Below are 16056 nucleotides of genomic sequence, written 5' to 3' on the forward strand. Positions count from 1 at the left end.
TAAATATTCAGTTCAGTTCAGTTCAGTTGCTCAGTCATGTCCGACCCTTTGCGACTCCATGAACCGCAGCACGCCTGGCCTCCCTGTCCACAACCAGCTCCCGGAGTTTACCCAAACTCATGTCCATTGAGTCGGTGTTAGATTAGAATAAAAATTTGCATTTACTTACATAAGCACATTCAGAATATTTAGAGTTTTGCTTCCCCATAAGGACAGGAAATTTTTATTACTTTCTAAACAAAATTTAAGAGCTTAAAAATATTTAAAGTAGGATTTCTAAACAATTCTAGATTGAATTTGCCATGTCTATGAATCCACTAAATCATGTATAAAGCATTTTGGGTTTGTGAGAATGGAAATTTTATGGGGAAAGTATATAAAAACTGTGATTCAAGGTTTTCTAGGAGACTTCATGTTTAAGCACTTTAAAAATCATTTCAAATCTCTACTGATTTGTGAGCTCATGTTATTAAAGAATCACATTATATGAAAATGCCCTTACTGATTTATAATTTTTTCCTATATGTTGTTTTATATGGCAGCCATTTTCAAGCATTTTTGGAGTATTCTTCACTTAAGTAATTTTCTGGTAAACACGTATATATCTAACATAAATAAAAGTTTTATGGAACACTCCTTACTGCATGTGATACAACCAGGTATTTTTTATTTTATTTTATTCTATTAATTATTTTTCAAATGCTGATTGAAATGCATTAATTGATTCCATAAACCACTAGTGGGTTGCAGTTCACAGTAGGAATCAGAGATCAAGTAAAGTTACACAATGCTCTGGGTGCCCTTGCCCTCCAGGTTACCAACCTGAAACCTTCAGGGAAAGGTTGAGCAGTCATTCTGTTTCACTTTTCCCAGTCACAGAGAAGTGAAGTCAATGTGGTGGTGAACAAAGAATGTTCTTCCTCACTTGGCTATCCAAATGGCTTATAGTGGCATTTTAGTCCTAGATATTCTTAGAGGTGCGTGAAAATTGTAAGGCTGTGCCATTACAAAATGATATCAAATGTATTACATTTTCTACATTATCAGCCACCAAGTCCTATCCTGCATTTCACAGGAATAATAAAAACTTCCAGGGGCTTCTTTAGTAAGAAATAGTCTTTTCCTGCCCCTTATCAGGTAAACAGGGACTTGCCCATTTCTGTTTTTCCAATAATTCAAATTGGAGCTGAATCAGAGTTTTTGGATGTCCTCTTAAAAGTGAAGTGGATATAGGAGGTTAAAAGAAGGACTTTGAGGAGCAGAGTAGTCCTGGGTTTTTCTGTCCTAGGAAAAATGAGGTTGATGATCTCAGAAGACAGAATATAAACTCCACCTCCCAATCCAGGTTATACTTAACCCAAAGTGACACAGGTTATATTTGTTCTATTGAGAGCATGCACTGGGGAATTAATTGAGTGAAGAGGCATAAGTTGCCCTGGGGATTCTTGTTGGAGCAGGCTAAAGACTGTCCTCTGTCGACAACTCTGGGAACAAATTTTAAGCATATGGCTAATGGATGAGTCTCCAGAGAGACTAGCTTGGAGGTGAGGTGGGGCTGCCATAGCAATAAGAGCATGAGCTGCAGGGAAGAGGGAGGCTATAGAGTCATGGCATTTGCCTTCCCCAGTGGGTGGGCATAGCTGGACTTGGCCATGGACAAACAGCCTAGTTGGAACCATTTGCAGGTCATGAAAGTCCTGAAAACTCACACTTGCTAAGCACTGTTAGCCTGGTTATAATTAGCCTAGTTATAGACACTACTGGCTAAAGACAAAGCAGTAATTTTCATTTTTTGGAGTGTATGCATAAACCAAATATAAAATAGATAAAAATGGAGTGCTCAGACTGAGAGAGAGCAGAGCCCACATTGACCTGTGGGTTGCTGCTGAGGACACACTTGCAAATGTCCAGTTTAAGGAGAGGAACTTGGGAAAATACGTATATGTTACCTGGGAGGGCTAAATCTTTGCCACCCACAGGCACCTTCATAGCAGTTAATTCATCAGATTAATCACCTATTTAATATCAGTATAGTACAAACACCAGAAAAAACAAAGCTAGACTTGGGAACAAAATGCCAGAATTAGGGACAAATTACCTATTACACACATGTCTTACACATGGGTGCTCCTCTTAGGGTGTGTACAATTCTCACAAAAATGCGGGGCCCAGAGAAGGAATGTGGTCTCACCAACTCTAACACAATAATCAGCTTGATCTTGATTATTAATAATCAACACAAGAAACTTCATTCTCTGATTCTCACTTTCCTCTGCTGTAAAATGGGGATCATAAAGCCCATTAAATAGGATGATCATTGTTAAGTATCTGTTACATAGTATTTGTTCAGTCGCTAAGTTGTGTCTGACTCTTTGCAACCCCATGGACTGCAGCACACCAGGCTCCCCTGTCCTTCACTATCTCCCAGAGTCTGCTCAAACTCATGTCCATTGAGTCTATCCAACCATATTACATAGTGACGCTATCCAACCATATTACATAGTATGTCTCACATATGGCCTTCCCTAGTAGCTCAGATGGTAAAGCATCCGCCTGCAATGCAGGAGACCTGGGTTCAATCCCTGGGTGGGGAAGATCCCCTGGAGAAGGAAATGGCAACCCACTCCAGTGTTCTTGCCTAGAAAATCCCGTGGACAGAGGAGCCTGATGGGTCACAGCCCATGGGGTCGTAAAGAGTCAGACACAACTGAGTGAAAACACACACACACACACACACACACACACACACACACACACGTCTCACGAATATTCCCGTTCTCTTCTCTGACGAGGGAATTGCTATATAACTATTTGGCAACAGTGCAGTTACTTCTTTCAGATGTGTTTATAGAGAAGAAAGCCAAAGTTATCATTGAAAACTCATTGGACCTGACAAATTTCAAATACTCTTAGTTTAGAAGGAATCTCTTTCCCAGGGAAGTTTAGGGGAGAATGGATACATGTACATGTATGGCTGATCCCTTCTGCTGTTCATCTGAAACTATCAACATTGTTAATTGGCTATACCCCAATATAAAATAAAAAGTTAAAAAAAATAAGGAAGGAATCTCTTCCCTAGATATTCATTCTTAGATAGACAGCAGAGGGAGAGGAAGTTAAATTGACCAACAGGTTCTAGCTCATTGATGTGTCAGTCGAGGCAGCAGATTGTGCAGGCTTGGGATCTGAGAACAAGAATCAGCATAAAGTAAGACAAGGAGAGCAAGAGGTGGAAATCTGCTTGGGAAGTGATCCATGGAGGAAATTATTCGATAATTATTTATTTGGAAAGGCTACACTTCTTTCTTAAGTTTAAGATGTACCTAGATTGTGTGATAAAGAAGGGGTTGAGGTAAATGTGATTGATGGAAGACAGTTATTTTGGAAATGATAACTCTTTTTTTTCAGGAAGCACTTTAATGTCAGAAGTTTCTGTTTGCATGAGAAGCTGTAAGAAGAATCAGTAAAACGTTTGGTCATTTCTAACTTGATGTTGGAATATTTTAGTTTGTAGTGTAACTAAGCATTTAAAGACCTTGAACTTAAAGTGATTAGTGCCTGTATCTTTTTTTTTCATTTATTTTTATTAGTTGGAGGCTAATTACTTTACAATATTATAGTGGTCTTTTTGCCGTACATTGACATGAATCAGCCATGGATTTACATGTGTTTCCCCATCCCAATCCCCCCTCCTGCCTCCCTCCCCATCCGATCCCTCTGGGCTTTCTCAGTGCACCAGCCCTGAACACTTGTCTCATGCATCCAACCTGGGCCGGTGATCTGTTTCACCCTTGATAGTATACTTGTTTCAATGCTATTCTCTCAGATCATCCCACCTTCGCCTTCTCCCACAGAGTCCAAAAGTCTGTTCTGTACATCTGTGTCTCTTTTTCTGTTTTGCATATAGGGTTATCGTTACCATCTTTTAAAATTCCATATATATAGTGCCTGTATCTTAAAGAACAGGTCTCAGTAGATAATAAGCTAACCCTTTTATTCATTCAACAAATATTTATTGAGTACTTACCATATCAGTCAGTTAGTTCAGTCGCTCAGTTGTGTCTGACTCTTTGCGACCCCATGGACTGAAGCACGCCAGGCTTCCCTGTCCATCACCAACTCCCAGAGCTTGCTCAAACTCATGTCCATCAAGTCGGTGATGCCATCCAACCATTTCATCCTCTGTCGTCCCCTTCTCCTCCTGCCTTCAATCTTTCCCAGCATCAGGATCTTTTCCAATGAGTCAGTTCTTTGCATCAGGTGGCCAAAGAATTGGAGCTTCAGCTTCAATACTATGTGGAACTAACATTTTAGGCACTGGATATACAGGTATCGTGGAGAAGGAAATCACAACCCAGTATTCTTGCCTGGGAAGTCCCATGGACACAGGAGCCTAGTAGGCTACAGTCCTTGGGGTCGCAGAGTCAGACACGACTGAGCTACTAAACAACAACAACAATATACAGCTGTCAACAAAGCCACTGAAGCCCCCGCCTAGATGTAGCATAGGGCCAATAAATGAATCCACAGGTAAATATAAAATAAGCGAAAGTGAAAGTCACTCAGTCATGTCCGACTCTGCAATCCCATGGACTGTAGCCCACCAGGCTCCTCTGTCTATGGAATTCTCCAGGCCAGAACACTGGAGTGGGTGGCCTTTCTCTTTTCCAGGGGATCATCTGAACCCAGGGATCGAACCCAGGTCTTCTGCACTGCAGGCAGATTCTTTACCATCTGAGCCACCAGGAAGCCCCTAAAATAAGTGAGATGATGATAAATGCAATAATAAATAAAGCAAGGTGGATTGGTGGATTGATTCCTGGTGGATTGATGCTTTTATCATTATATAATTTCCCTTTACTTCCCATTTGCAATTTTATTCGCTTCTACTTTACCTAATATTAATATAGCCATGCCAGTTTTTTCTTGATTTTTTTCATGATACATTTTTCTCTATCATTTACTTTCAATCTATGCATATTGTTGAGTTTCTAATAACATTATGTATTTGGGTAAATTTTAGGAATAAATCCACTCTGCCAATTTCTTCCTTTCAAGTGATGTATTTAAACCATTTATACTTAAGATAATTATGTATTCAGATTCATCTGTCTTTTATTTGTTTCTGTTTATTTCCTTTGCTTCTTGTTTGTCTTTTTCTGCACTTAAGTAGGTTGTTTGAACACATTTTAAGATTCCATTTTGACTAATTCAAGATTTTTGATCATATCATTTTGTATAATTTTCTCAGTGGTTACTTTGGGCATTACAATACACACGTTACTTATGACAATCTACTGGTATAAGGGCTTCCCTGGCGGCTCAATGGTGAAAGAATCTGCCTGCCAGTATCAGGTCTTACATTTAGGTCTTTAATCCATTTTGAGTTTACTTTTGTGCATGGTATTAGGGAGTGTTTCAATATCATTCATTTACATATACCTGTCTGGTTTTCCCAGCACCATTTATTAAAGAGACTGTCTTTTCTCCATGGAATTCTTATTTTTGTTCTTGAACTGAATTTGTTACTATTATATTATGCTTTTCACTCTACAGAAATTATCCTCATTGGTGCTTAGTTTGTGATTTTATTTGGCAGAGTAAGTTATGTTTTAAATTCACTAGAGTGAATTCACTAGTGCATTGAGTCAGGGCCTCTAAGGACTTTTTTATTTAGTTGTTTTACGCACTCCTGTTGCTGATGAAGGAAATAAAAAAGAGTAGTCTATTTGTCCAGTGAAAATCAGAGTACCCATTTTTGCAGAGCAAGAGAGGCTTCTTAACTCCTCCTTGCTCTTTGAACTTTAGCATCCTTTCAGCTATCTACAATGCACAGAAATATAACCAAGTTTTAAAATATGATGGTATTTTTTTAATAATTTTAGAAAGATGTGTATATATGGTGAGTATAGGTTCTGGGGGTAAGGGACTAGGAATGCATTTAGATGACCCTACTGGTATGTTTTTGTTAAACCATGAAGTTCACAAATGTCATTTGTGGTATAGCTTTCTGGTGAAACAATGAAGAATATCAAAGTTAAGTACTGGGATGTTTTCAAGCAAGGCATGTTTCCATGGGTAATTTATAGAGAAAATGCTTGTGATTATTCATATAGTAAAAAAAAAGTAATTACTATTTTCAGTATTTGTTTCTGATATGTTATTAAGAGAACTAGTTATTTCTGGGATTATCTATAGAATTCATGAACTTTTCCTAATTGAAAATGTGGGTAGGATTCATTTATGCTTCATTGAGTTGGTGCAATCCCATGTACAATGATTTGATTTACACATGGGGAAAACTTCCTAATTTCTCTATCTCTCATTCTCTCTCTTTGTCTGTCTCCCATTTATCTATATGTTCAAATGTGTCTATGTGTCTATCTCTATGTTTAAATCTTTTATCTCAATTACCACTGGTAAACACGCCATTTAAAAAAATATCTTCCCTCTTCCAGTGCCTGTATCATCTATTTTCACTATTTGCTTCATAAATCCAGGTTAATGTTCTTTTTTCCTGTTATGATATCTGGCAATGCATGCTAGCAAATCTGTATTTGGTGAGAGCAGATACTATTCACTTCACAAAGACCAAAAAGAGCTTCATTTTCTCAGACTCAGGGGCATACACTTCAAATGTAGTTGAGGGTTTTATTGAAAAAAGAGTGAAAGACATTTAGAAAACAAATTAATTTGTTTCAGGAGTAGTTCCTTTTTTTTTTTTTTTTTTTACAATTCCCCAATGTGAAAGAACTTGAAAACCTAAAATAGTACAGTGCAACAAAAATTTATGTGAGCCACATTTGTAATTTAAAAATTTCTGGTTGTACCATTAAGAAGATAAAAACAAACAGGTGAGCTTAATTTTTATAATTTATTTTATTTAACTCTACATATCAAAAATATTAACATTTAAACATATAGTCAGTATAAAATAGAAGTGGTATATTTTTACCTACTTGTTTTCTAAGTCTTGAAATCTGTTGTGCATTTTACAGCTATGGCACAACTCAGTTTGGACTAACCACATCTCAATGGCCATACATGGCTGGTAGCTATTCTATTGGGTAGTGGAGGCCTGGAACATTAAATGAAGATAAATAGCTGAATAGACCAATATAACTAATTAGGTTATTTCAAGAACAACTATTCAGTATGGCTATTGCCCTAACCCTGAGTAGGCATGTAATACTTGGGCATTGGTCTTAATATTACATTGAAAAAAAGGCTGAGTAAAAATAGAAATGGTATTAATAAAAAGAAGGTAAATTATCTGCTAGGCAGATATGGTATTTTATTTTTAAATATATAGGTTTACATGTTTCTTAAAGTCAAATTATATCGAGTATATTGATGGAAGTGGTACTCCTTAATAATACTTTAACTCTTTTTTAAAATATAGAAGAATACTAGAAAATGTTTTTATGCTCATGAAATAAATCTAGAAAAGTGGAAGAAACTGATGATGCAGAGAGGGTGTGAGTGTGTGAGAGAGTGAGAGATACTTCTTGTAGAGCAAAGTGCCTTCTTGAGATGAGATTCAGAAATTAAAAAATGTCAAATATATGTATAATATTAATTATGTGAAAAAAGTTAAATTAATAGTCAGTCAGTCGTGTCTGACTCTGTGACCCCATGGACTGTAGCCTGCCAGCCTCCTCTGTCCGTGGGATTCCCCAGGTGAGGATACTGGAGTAGGCTTCCACTTCCTTCTCCAGGGGATTCTCCGAACCCAGGAATTGAACTGGGGTTCTCCCACATTACAGACAAATTCTTTGCCCTCTGAACCAATTCTTTACCCTCTGAACAATTATGCTAAGTGCTAAGTGCTATTGTAAACATGTTGCATAGTTTATCTCTTTTAACCTTACAGTAGGGATTCCCTCATAGCTCAGTTGGTAAAGAAACTGCCTGCCATGCAGGCAGGCTGCAGTCCACGGGGTCACAAAGTTAGATATGACGGAGCGACTGAGCACATCTTGTTTCAGCATTCTTGGAGATGTCCATTTTTCTCTAGTATAGGAAATACACTATTATTTCCTTTTGCTAATCTTCTCTCCACCTGTAACACTTATTATCTAGATTTTGGCATCTTCTAATGAATATTCAGGACTGATTTCCTTTAGGATTGACTGGTTGGATCTCCTTGCAATCCAAGGGACTCTCAAGAGTCTTCTCCAACATCACATTTCAAAAGCATCAATTCTTTGGTCCTCAGCTTTCTTTATGGTCCACCTCTCACATCCATACATGACCACTGGAAAAACCATAGCTCTGATTATATGGGACTTTGTCGGCAAAGTATATTTGTTTACTTTTCTGTATCAGAGACATTACTTATTAAAAAACAACTTTTTAATATGTTTAAGTTGATCATAGCTTTTCTTCCAAGGAGCAAAAATCTTTTAATTTCATGGCTGCAGTCACCATCTGCAGTGATTTTGGAGCTCCCCAAAATAAAGTCTCTCACTGTTTCCATTATTTCCCCATCTATTTGCCATGAAGTGATAGGACTGAATGCCATGATCTTAGTTTTCTGAATGTTGAGTTTTAAGCCAACTTTTTCACTCTCCTCTTTCACTTTCATCAAGAGCTCTTTAGTTCTTCTTCACTTTCCTGTCATAAGGGTGGTGTCATCTGCATATCTGAGGTTATTGATATTTCTCCCAGCAATCTTGATTCCAGCTTGTGCTTCATCCAGCCCAGTGTTTCTCATGATGTACTCTGCATGTAAGTTAAATAAGCAGGGTGACAATATACAGCCTTGATGTACTCCTTTCCTGATTTGGAACCAGTCTGTTGTTTATCTACTGCTTTATGGGAGGGTTTATCAGATCTGATCTTCTAGCTCATTATTTTTGTTTTATATTTTTCTTTCCTGTATTAGTCTCCTCTTTATTTCATTTATGGTTTTCAGCAGTATTTTTTACCTAGTTATTTTTATAATGTTTTATCCTTCATTTTATCAGTATCATTCCTGTCTTTTTGAGGAACTTATACTTATTTTAAGCTCTTGATGCTTCTGTTCTTTGGATCACACATTGTCTTTTGTGTAATCTTGCCCCCAGCCCTTACCGTAACCCGCAGTGGATGCACTCCTCAGATAGGTAGTTCTTTTGGCTTCTAAACTCATGACCTCTGTGTAGCTTCAGCTATCCCGTCCAGTGATGTGTGTGGGCTGAAGCTTAAGCCCTTGTCTGTGATCTTCTGGATGAATTTAAAGAAAACAAAGCTGATCCTCAGGTCAGAATGTCCAAGTCATTATAGAACAGTTCTTACCTTACTTGGCTTCTTAAAAAGTTCTTTTAAAAATTTTAAAATTTCATTTTAAACTCTTTGCAAGAAGCAGCATTCAGAAAAGACCATTTGTTTAGATTTGTAATTCATAAGTCCACAACCTTGGGGATTTTGGGGAGAGGATAGAAGAATGAATGCCCGGTGTTTTGATTTTCTCCTCACCCTGGCACTGCTCTGATATTATCTTGAGAATACTAGGTAGGTAAAGCTGTTTCTTTTGACTCTTGTCTACAGTGGTGACAGGAGAGGTAAAACCTACCAACCTACAACCTTCAATGTAGACATTGAACATTCCAAAAGTTCAGCTGCAGAGTCAGTAAATTCATTCCTTTGCTTTGTGACTTGAGTTACTTACCCAGTAAGTACTGACATAAAGCTAGCAAGATGAACAGTTTCAAAAGAGCATGACTTGTCTTTTTATTTCTCTCTCTCTCTTTTTTGAACAAGTACATTTAAAAGGTGATAAATTCCTTCCCCAACTAATTTCTAGATGTTTATGTTATGAAGGCTGGGTGAAGCCTTGGCTAGTGTCACTGTACTGTGATTTACACCAAGTCCTCTTCTTCTTCATCTCGTTTATACTCAGAGATACCCAGGTCACATGGGGTTGATGGTAGCCTAGTCCTAACAATCTGCTACCAAATGCTCTACTTTGCTTTATCAAATGTGTGAATAGTCTAGTTATCCAAGGATGCAAGTGGACATAAAGGAATGGAAATAAATGGGTCTTGTTGCATAGGGATTTCAAATAGAATGACCAGCATTTTTACATTCCTGCTTATGTTAAACCAATCAATTTAATGTTTATTCTTACTAGTTAAGCCTGAGTTTCTTGAAAAGGACATTGATTATCATTACCTTACTGTTATAATGTATGTCATTTCTTAAACATAATAAATAATGACTCAAAAATTTTATGCCTATTTGCCGGGGTCCAGCCTCGGCAGGATCCAGGGGGTACCCTCGGGATGAACGGCGTCGGCGAGAGAAGACACGTGAGACCAGCCTTGATAGGGCCAAGTCTGCGAGGGAGAGAGAGAGAAAGAGAGAGAGAGAGAGAGAGAGAGAGAGAGAGAGTGACCAGACGGGGGGTGCAGCAGGGTCTGGCAATGCTTTATTTTTTACCGTAGCTTTTATACCCTAAGTTAGTACATTTCTGAGGGGAGGATAGTTTAACATTACATCAGCTTGTCCTTCACGAAACCAGGGTGTTTTCTGCATACTTCTTTGTTTATGAGGGTCTTGTGCATTATCTTCTGGCCTTAGGCCTATTAACATTTTATGCAGGGCAGGTGAATGTAAACCTATTTTCTGATTCTATGGTGACCTTAACTGAAAGGTAGCAGTCTCATAGGGCAACAGTACAGAGTAGAAGTATAACCTTGTTAACACAAAAATTAATCCTTCTGCAGAAGTTGTCAGTTGCGTTTATCTAAGAAGTTTACCCCACACTGACTCTGCGACTTTGGTGAGGCAGCCTCTGCCTAGCACTCCTGGCTGACAATTAACAACCATCTCATTGGTACCACACTAGGGCTAAGCTCTTATTTTTCTAGATCTATAACTATATTAACAATGGTTTCCATAACACAACCTTAGCACATTAAGAGCAAAAACACAGCAAGCAAATGTTAACCCAATAACCACTTTTAGAATAATTTTTCTTGTGTTTTCTAATAGGGCTTCCTCACTCCCTGAAGGGCTCTATGCCTATTAGGGCCTTTATGTGATCAGGTTCTTATGCTGTTTTATGATTAGGGTATTATGAGCAGTCATGCATATTAGTACCAAGGGCATAAATGCATTTGCCAAACAAACTAAAATACCAGCAAAGGAGTTTAAATTAAAACACTCCTTTCACCCTGGATAATCTCATAAAATACCACCACCTGGGAAACTTATTGAAGTTCTAAATTGATCCTTATTTTGGAAGAGATCAGGGAAGGCCTTCTGCCTGTGTCACAGAAGTTAGGGAGCATCAGAAAGACAGATATCATCTTTAAGGTGAGCGCCGGGGGCAGCTTTTTGGAATCCCTGAAAACCTGATCCACCTTGCCTGTCAGGTTTTCTCCCTCATGACCTTGTCATGGGTGGGATCTCATGTGCCGGCTCCCAGCACCTATTATTTTATTTAATCCTCAAAACTACCCTATAAGATAGACACTTTATTATCCACATTTTAGAGTTGAGAAAAATAAGCTTTAGGCAGGAACAAAAACTGTTCCAAGGAGACTTGGGTAGAAGGTTGAAAATCTGGGATTTGAACTAAAGCCTGTATTTTCTTTCTTTTTCATTTATTTTCATTAGTTGGAGGCTAACTACTTTACAGTACTGCAGTGGTTTTTGCCATACACCGACATGAATCAGCCATGGGTTTACATGTGTTCCCCATCCCGATCCCCCCTCCTGCCTCCCTCCCCATCTGATCCCTCTGGGTCTTCCCAGTGCACCAGCCCTGAGCACTTGTCTCATGCATCCAACCTGGGCTGGTGATCTGTTTCACCCTTGATAGTATACTTGTTTCAATGTTGTTCTCTCAGAACATCCCACCCTCGCCTTCTCCTACAGAGTCCCAAAGTCTGTTCTGTACATCTGTGTCTCTTTTTCTGTTTTTAAAGCCTGTATTTTCAACCACTATATGGCATTGTCTTCCATTTCACCATGGGCTTTGGTAGAAATGTGGATGTGGGAGAAGTTAATGATTCAGGTGTGACCATTTGAGAACATTTCTCTATTAATTAATAATAATTCAGTGAATTTGGAATAAATTAAAAGGCATCACAAATCCCTAGCTTGGACTTCCCTGTAGCTCAAATGGCAAAGAATCTGCCTGTGATGCAGGAGACCAGGGTTCGATCCCTGGGTTGGGAAGTCCTTCTGGAGAAGGGAATGGCAATCCACTCCAGTATTCTTGCCTGGAGAACTTCCATGGACAGAGAAGCCTGGTGGGCTACAGTCAGTGGGGTTGCAAGAGTCAGACACGACTGAGCAACTAACACAATCCCTAGCTTAGCCATCAAGGAAACTCAGATATTCAAAATGGCCATGGCTTACAAAAAAGTTCATTTATTAAAAATATTATGCACTCTTCACTATCTTCTGTGGTTTTAGAAACTTTCTCTCATAATCAGGCCGGTACAGCTTTTTCCTTAGGTGACTAAGAAGCATCATTCCACTGAATATTATTACCACAAATAAAACATGTGAATACATCAGATGATGCTCCACTTGCATCTCAATCAGCATTTTGCAATGAATTAGGGTGTTACTAAACTATGTATAAATAATCAGCTTTCCAAAATGTCCTAAGTTCCATTGACGTTGAGTCCCTACCATCATCTCTTCAAATTCAGTTTGTTGTTACCTAAAATCCACGTGTGGAATCCTTGGTAGGGTAGTCTGTTCCCAGTTGGTTGTGAAGATTCATAATTTGGAACATTCTAGATATAAAACTGTATGATACTTTATATTTTTTTTCACTTTATGAAACAGGTATCCATGGGTTATATAAAAAAGGCAAAAATTTGGGGAAAAGTTGAAAGAATGAAGCCATATCACAAAATTTGTCCTTTATAATACCTAACAAAAGTAAACAAAAAGATGAAAATTTAAATTGTTATTGAAAAAAAATTTTTCAGAGACTACCAAAGAGAGAGAGAGAGAGAGAGAGAGACAGAGTGAGTGACTCAGCCATTAACTTAGGAAGATGTCAGCTATGAAAAGCAACAACAGGTAAGAGGATGTAAACCTTGCCTCTAGAACTCTAACCACAACTTCTAGAAAACGAGTGTGTAAGTTGATAAAATCTTGAGAGTTTTTGCCTCATTTGGAGAACAGTGGACCTAATTTACAGGAGGATGGTAGTTTCAGTGGCTGCAGTTGTAAGATAAATGAAAAAGAGAAGGATAATAAAAAATATTTTCACTTTAATAGAAGCAAGACTTTACAGCTCCATAATGAAGAACAGTAATGCTAGATTTCTTTAGAAACAATGCTCATAGCATCACTTCCTTTCTTAAAACATCTCTTGACTCCCAAATGTCCAGTTTACTCCAGAAAACAGCTAATTTTTTCCAGTTGTTATTTTTAGACATTCTCATTCATCCTTCTCTATTAACACTTATCATACTCTTTTATTTTTTGTAAACTTATGACTTGGGGCTTCCCAGGTAGCGCTAGTGGTAAGGAACCCATATGCTAGTGCAGGAGACATAAGAGATGCTGGTTCAATCCCTGAGTGGGGAAGACCCCCTGGAGGAGGGCATAGCAACCCACTCCAGTATTCTTGCCTGGAGAATCCCACAGAAAGAGGAGCCTGGCAGGCTACAGTCCATAGTGTCACAAAGAATCAGACGCGATTGAAGTGACTTAGCACACACGCACGCACGCAAGCTTGTGACTTATAAGTAAACTGCAAACTTGACAATTTAGTTTGTATGCATTTCTATCACATTAAACTGTAGATTCCCTGAAATTTGGACATATGCCTTTCATATTTTTATCCTTAAGTGCCAGGTCAGCACTTGAAGTATAGTAGACACTCAATACATATTTACTAAATGAAGTATATCTTTCCTTGAAGTGTATTTTGTTTTGTTAAAGCCTTACAATCTTTGAGATGGTGTCCTTGAAGGCTTGTTTCACTTGCTGATTTCTTAGAGTGTAAATGAAGGGATTTAACAAGGGAGTAATTGAAGTAATGAGCACAGCTATTCCTTTGTTGAAAGCACCTTCTTCTTTTGCAGAAGGGTTAATGTACATAAACATGCAGCTGCCATAAGAGAGTGAGATGACAATCATGTGGGAGGAACACGTGGAGAAAGCCTTTGTCCTCTGCTGGGCTGAAGGAATCCTGAGGATGGTCCTGATAATACATGCATAGGAGAGTGTCACCAGCACCAGAGTAACCACCAGAGTCACGACTGCCAAGGAGATGACCATGAGTTCTAAGAGGCTTGTGTCTGAGCATGCGAGCTCCAGGAGGGGCCCATAGTCACAGTAATAGTGATTCAGAACGTTGGAGGCACAGAAATCCACCTGGCTCATCAAGATGACTGGGGGAAAGATAGCTAGGAATCCCCCTAGCCAGGAGCAGAACACAAGTTGTATGCAGACTCTGCTGTTCATGACGGTCAGGTAGTGCAGGGGTTTGCAGATGGCCACATAGCGGTCATAGGACATGGAAGCCAGGAGGTAAAACTCTGTTGCCCCAAGAAAGATAGCAAAAAAATATTGAATTAAGCACCCAGCAAAGCTGATGGCTTTATTTCCTGTTGTCATGCTGGTCAGAAATCTGGGAATAAAAATGGATGTGAAGGAAACTTCTAAGAAGGAGAAGTTCCGGAGGAAGAAATACATGGGGGTCTGGAGGTGAGAGTCTACTAGAGTGAGAATGATGATAGTCAGATTTCCTAGGACACTTAGCATGTAGGTGAGAAACAGAAAGATAAATATCACTGCCTGGACCTCAGGTTGATTTGTGAGGCCCAACAAAATAAACTCAGTAAATGTGGTTCGGTTTTTCATTGTTGACCTAGAGTAGATCTAACGGGAATAGGTGAAAATGATGAAAACTAAAGTTTCTTGGGGTTGGGGAGATAAAGCTCATTGTAATCAACAGAATCAGATCATATATAACTCTCCATCCAGTTGGCCCAAACCAGTGTCCATTGGACTGGACTTGTTTCATGGAAGCCCCCCTGTTGCTCATGTAAATGACCTTATTCCTAAAGTCTTTGTAATTCCTCGAGTTGATATATTCCTGCATACATAAGAGAATTGTTACAGAATAATTACTTAATTTTTTTTGGAAGAATAAATTTTTGTACCCATCTTTTCCTTCCAATATATTTACAAAATCTCCCTATTGAAGTCACATTTCTCTGACTCTATTAATCTCATACTTCTGGGCACTTGGTAGAAATATTTCTACCTGATTCTATTTTCTGTGCTTCCCTCTCCCCTCTGGTGCTTTCCCTATACTATTTCCCCTTCCCTGTAATATTCACCCTCCTTGTACTATTTAATGTTTAGATGGATACATGCCACAGATCCTCATCTCCATTACTATACAGATCTCTGACTTCCCTTGTTCCAGCAACCAATAGAAATTTCCCCAAGTAGATAATTCTGAAGATCTCGATGCATAACTGATATTTCTAGACTCCCCCCGCCCCCTTCCCAGGTGGCACATTTGGTAAAGAATCTGTTAGCTCATTGCAAGAGACACAAGAGATACAGATTTGACTCCTGGTTTGGGAAGATTCCCCTGGAGAAGAAAATAGCAACTCATTCCAGTATTTTTGCCAGAAAATTCCATGGACAGAGGAGCCTGGTAGGCTACAGTTCATTGGGTCACAAACAGTTGATCATGAATAAGCATGCACACACCAGTTCTTTTGTAAGGTGAGTTTCTAACAGTGCTTTAGGACTTAAAGACATTTAGTTCAATATTCTATCATTTTATTTTGACTACATGAACAAGTTTACAGCATTAATAAATCAAATTCATTAGCATTTACTTTTATTTCTTTGCCATTTTCAAAGTCTCCTACACACTGATTTAGAAATAGAGGAAATAGAGGAAAACAACAGAATGGGTAAGACTAGAGATCTCTTCAAGAAAATTAGAAATACCAAGGGAACATTTCATGCAATGATGGGTTCGATAAAGGACAGAAATGGTATGGTCCTAACAGAAGCAGAAGATGTTAAGAAGAGGTGGCAAGAATACACAGAAGAACTGTACAAAAAAGACAT

At 38.5% G+C, this 16056-nt stretch overlaps 1 protein-coding gene across 1 annotated transcript; it reads right to left on the reverse strand.

The window, feature by feature from the left end:
- Positions 1 to 13893: 13893 nt before the first annotated feature.
- On the reverse strand, positions 13894 to 14835 carry LOC110132463 (olfactory receptor 6C4). Its single transcript, XM_020885853.2, has one exon. The coding sequence runs from the start codon at positions 14821 to 14823 to the stop codon at positions 13894 to 13896; it is 930 nt and encodes a 309-aa protein (XP_020741512.2). The 5' UTR covers positions 14824 to 14835.
- Positions 14836 to 16056: the final 1221 nt, after the last annotated feature.

Source organism: Odocoileus virginianus, unplaced genomic scaffold (assembly GCF_023699985.2).
Source record: "Odocoileus virginianus isolate 20LAN1187 ecotype Illinois unplaced genomic scaffold, Ovbor_1.2 Unplaced_Scaffold_21, whole genome shotgun sequence".
In the NCBI taxonomy this organism is placed as follows: Eukaryota; Metazoa; Chordata; class Mammalia; order Artiodactyla; family Cervidae; genus Odocoileus; species Odocoileus virginianus.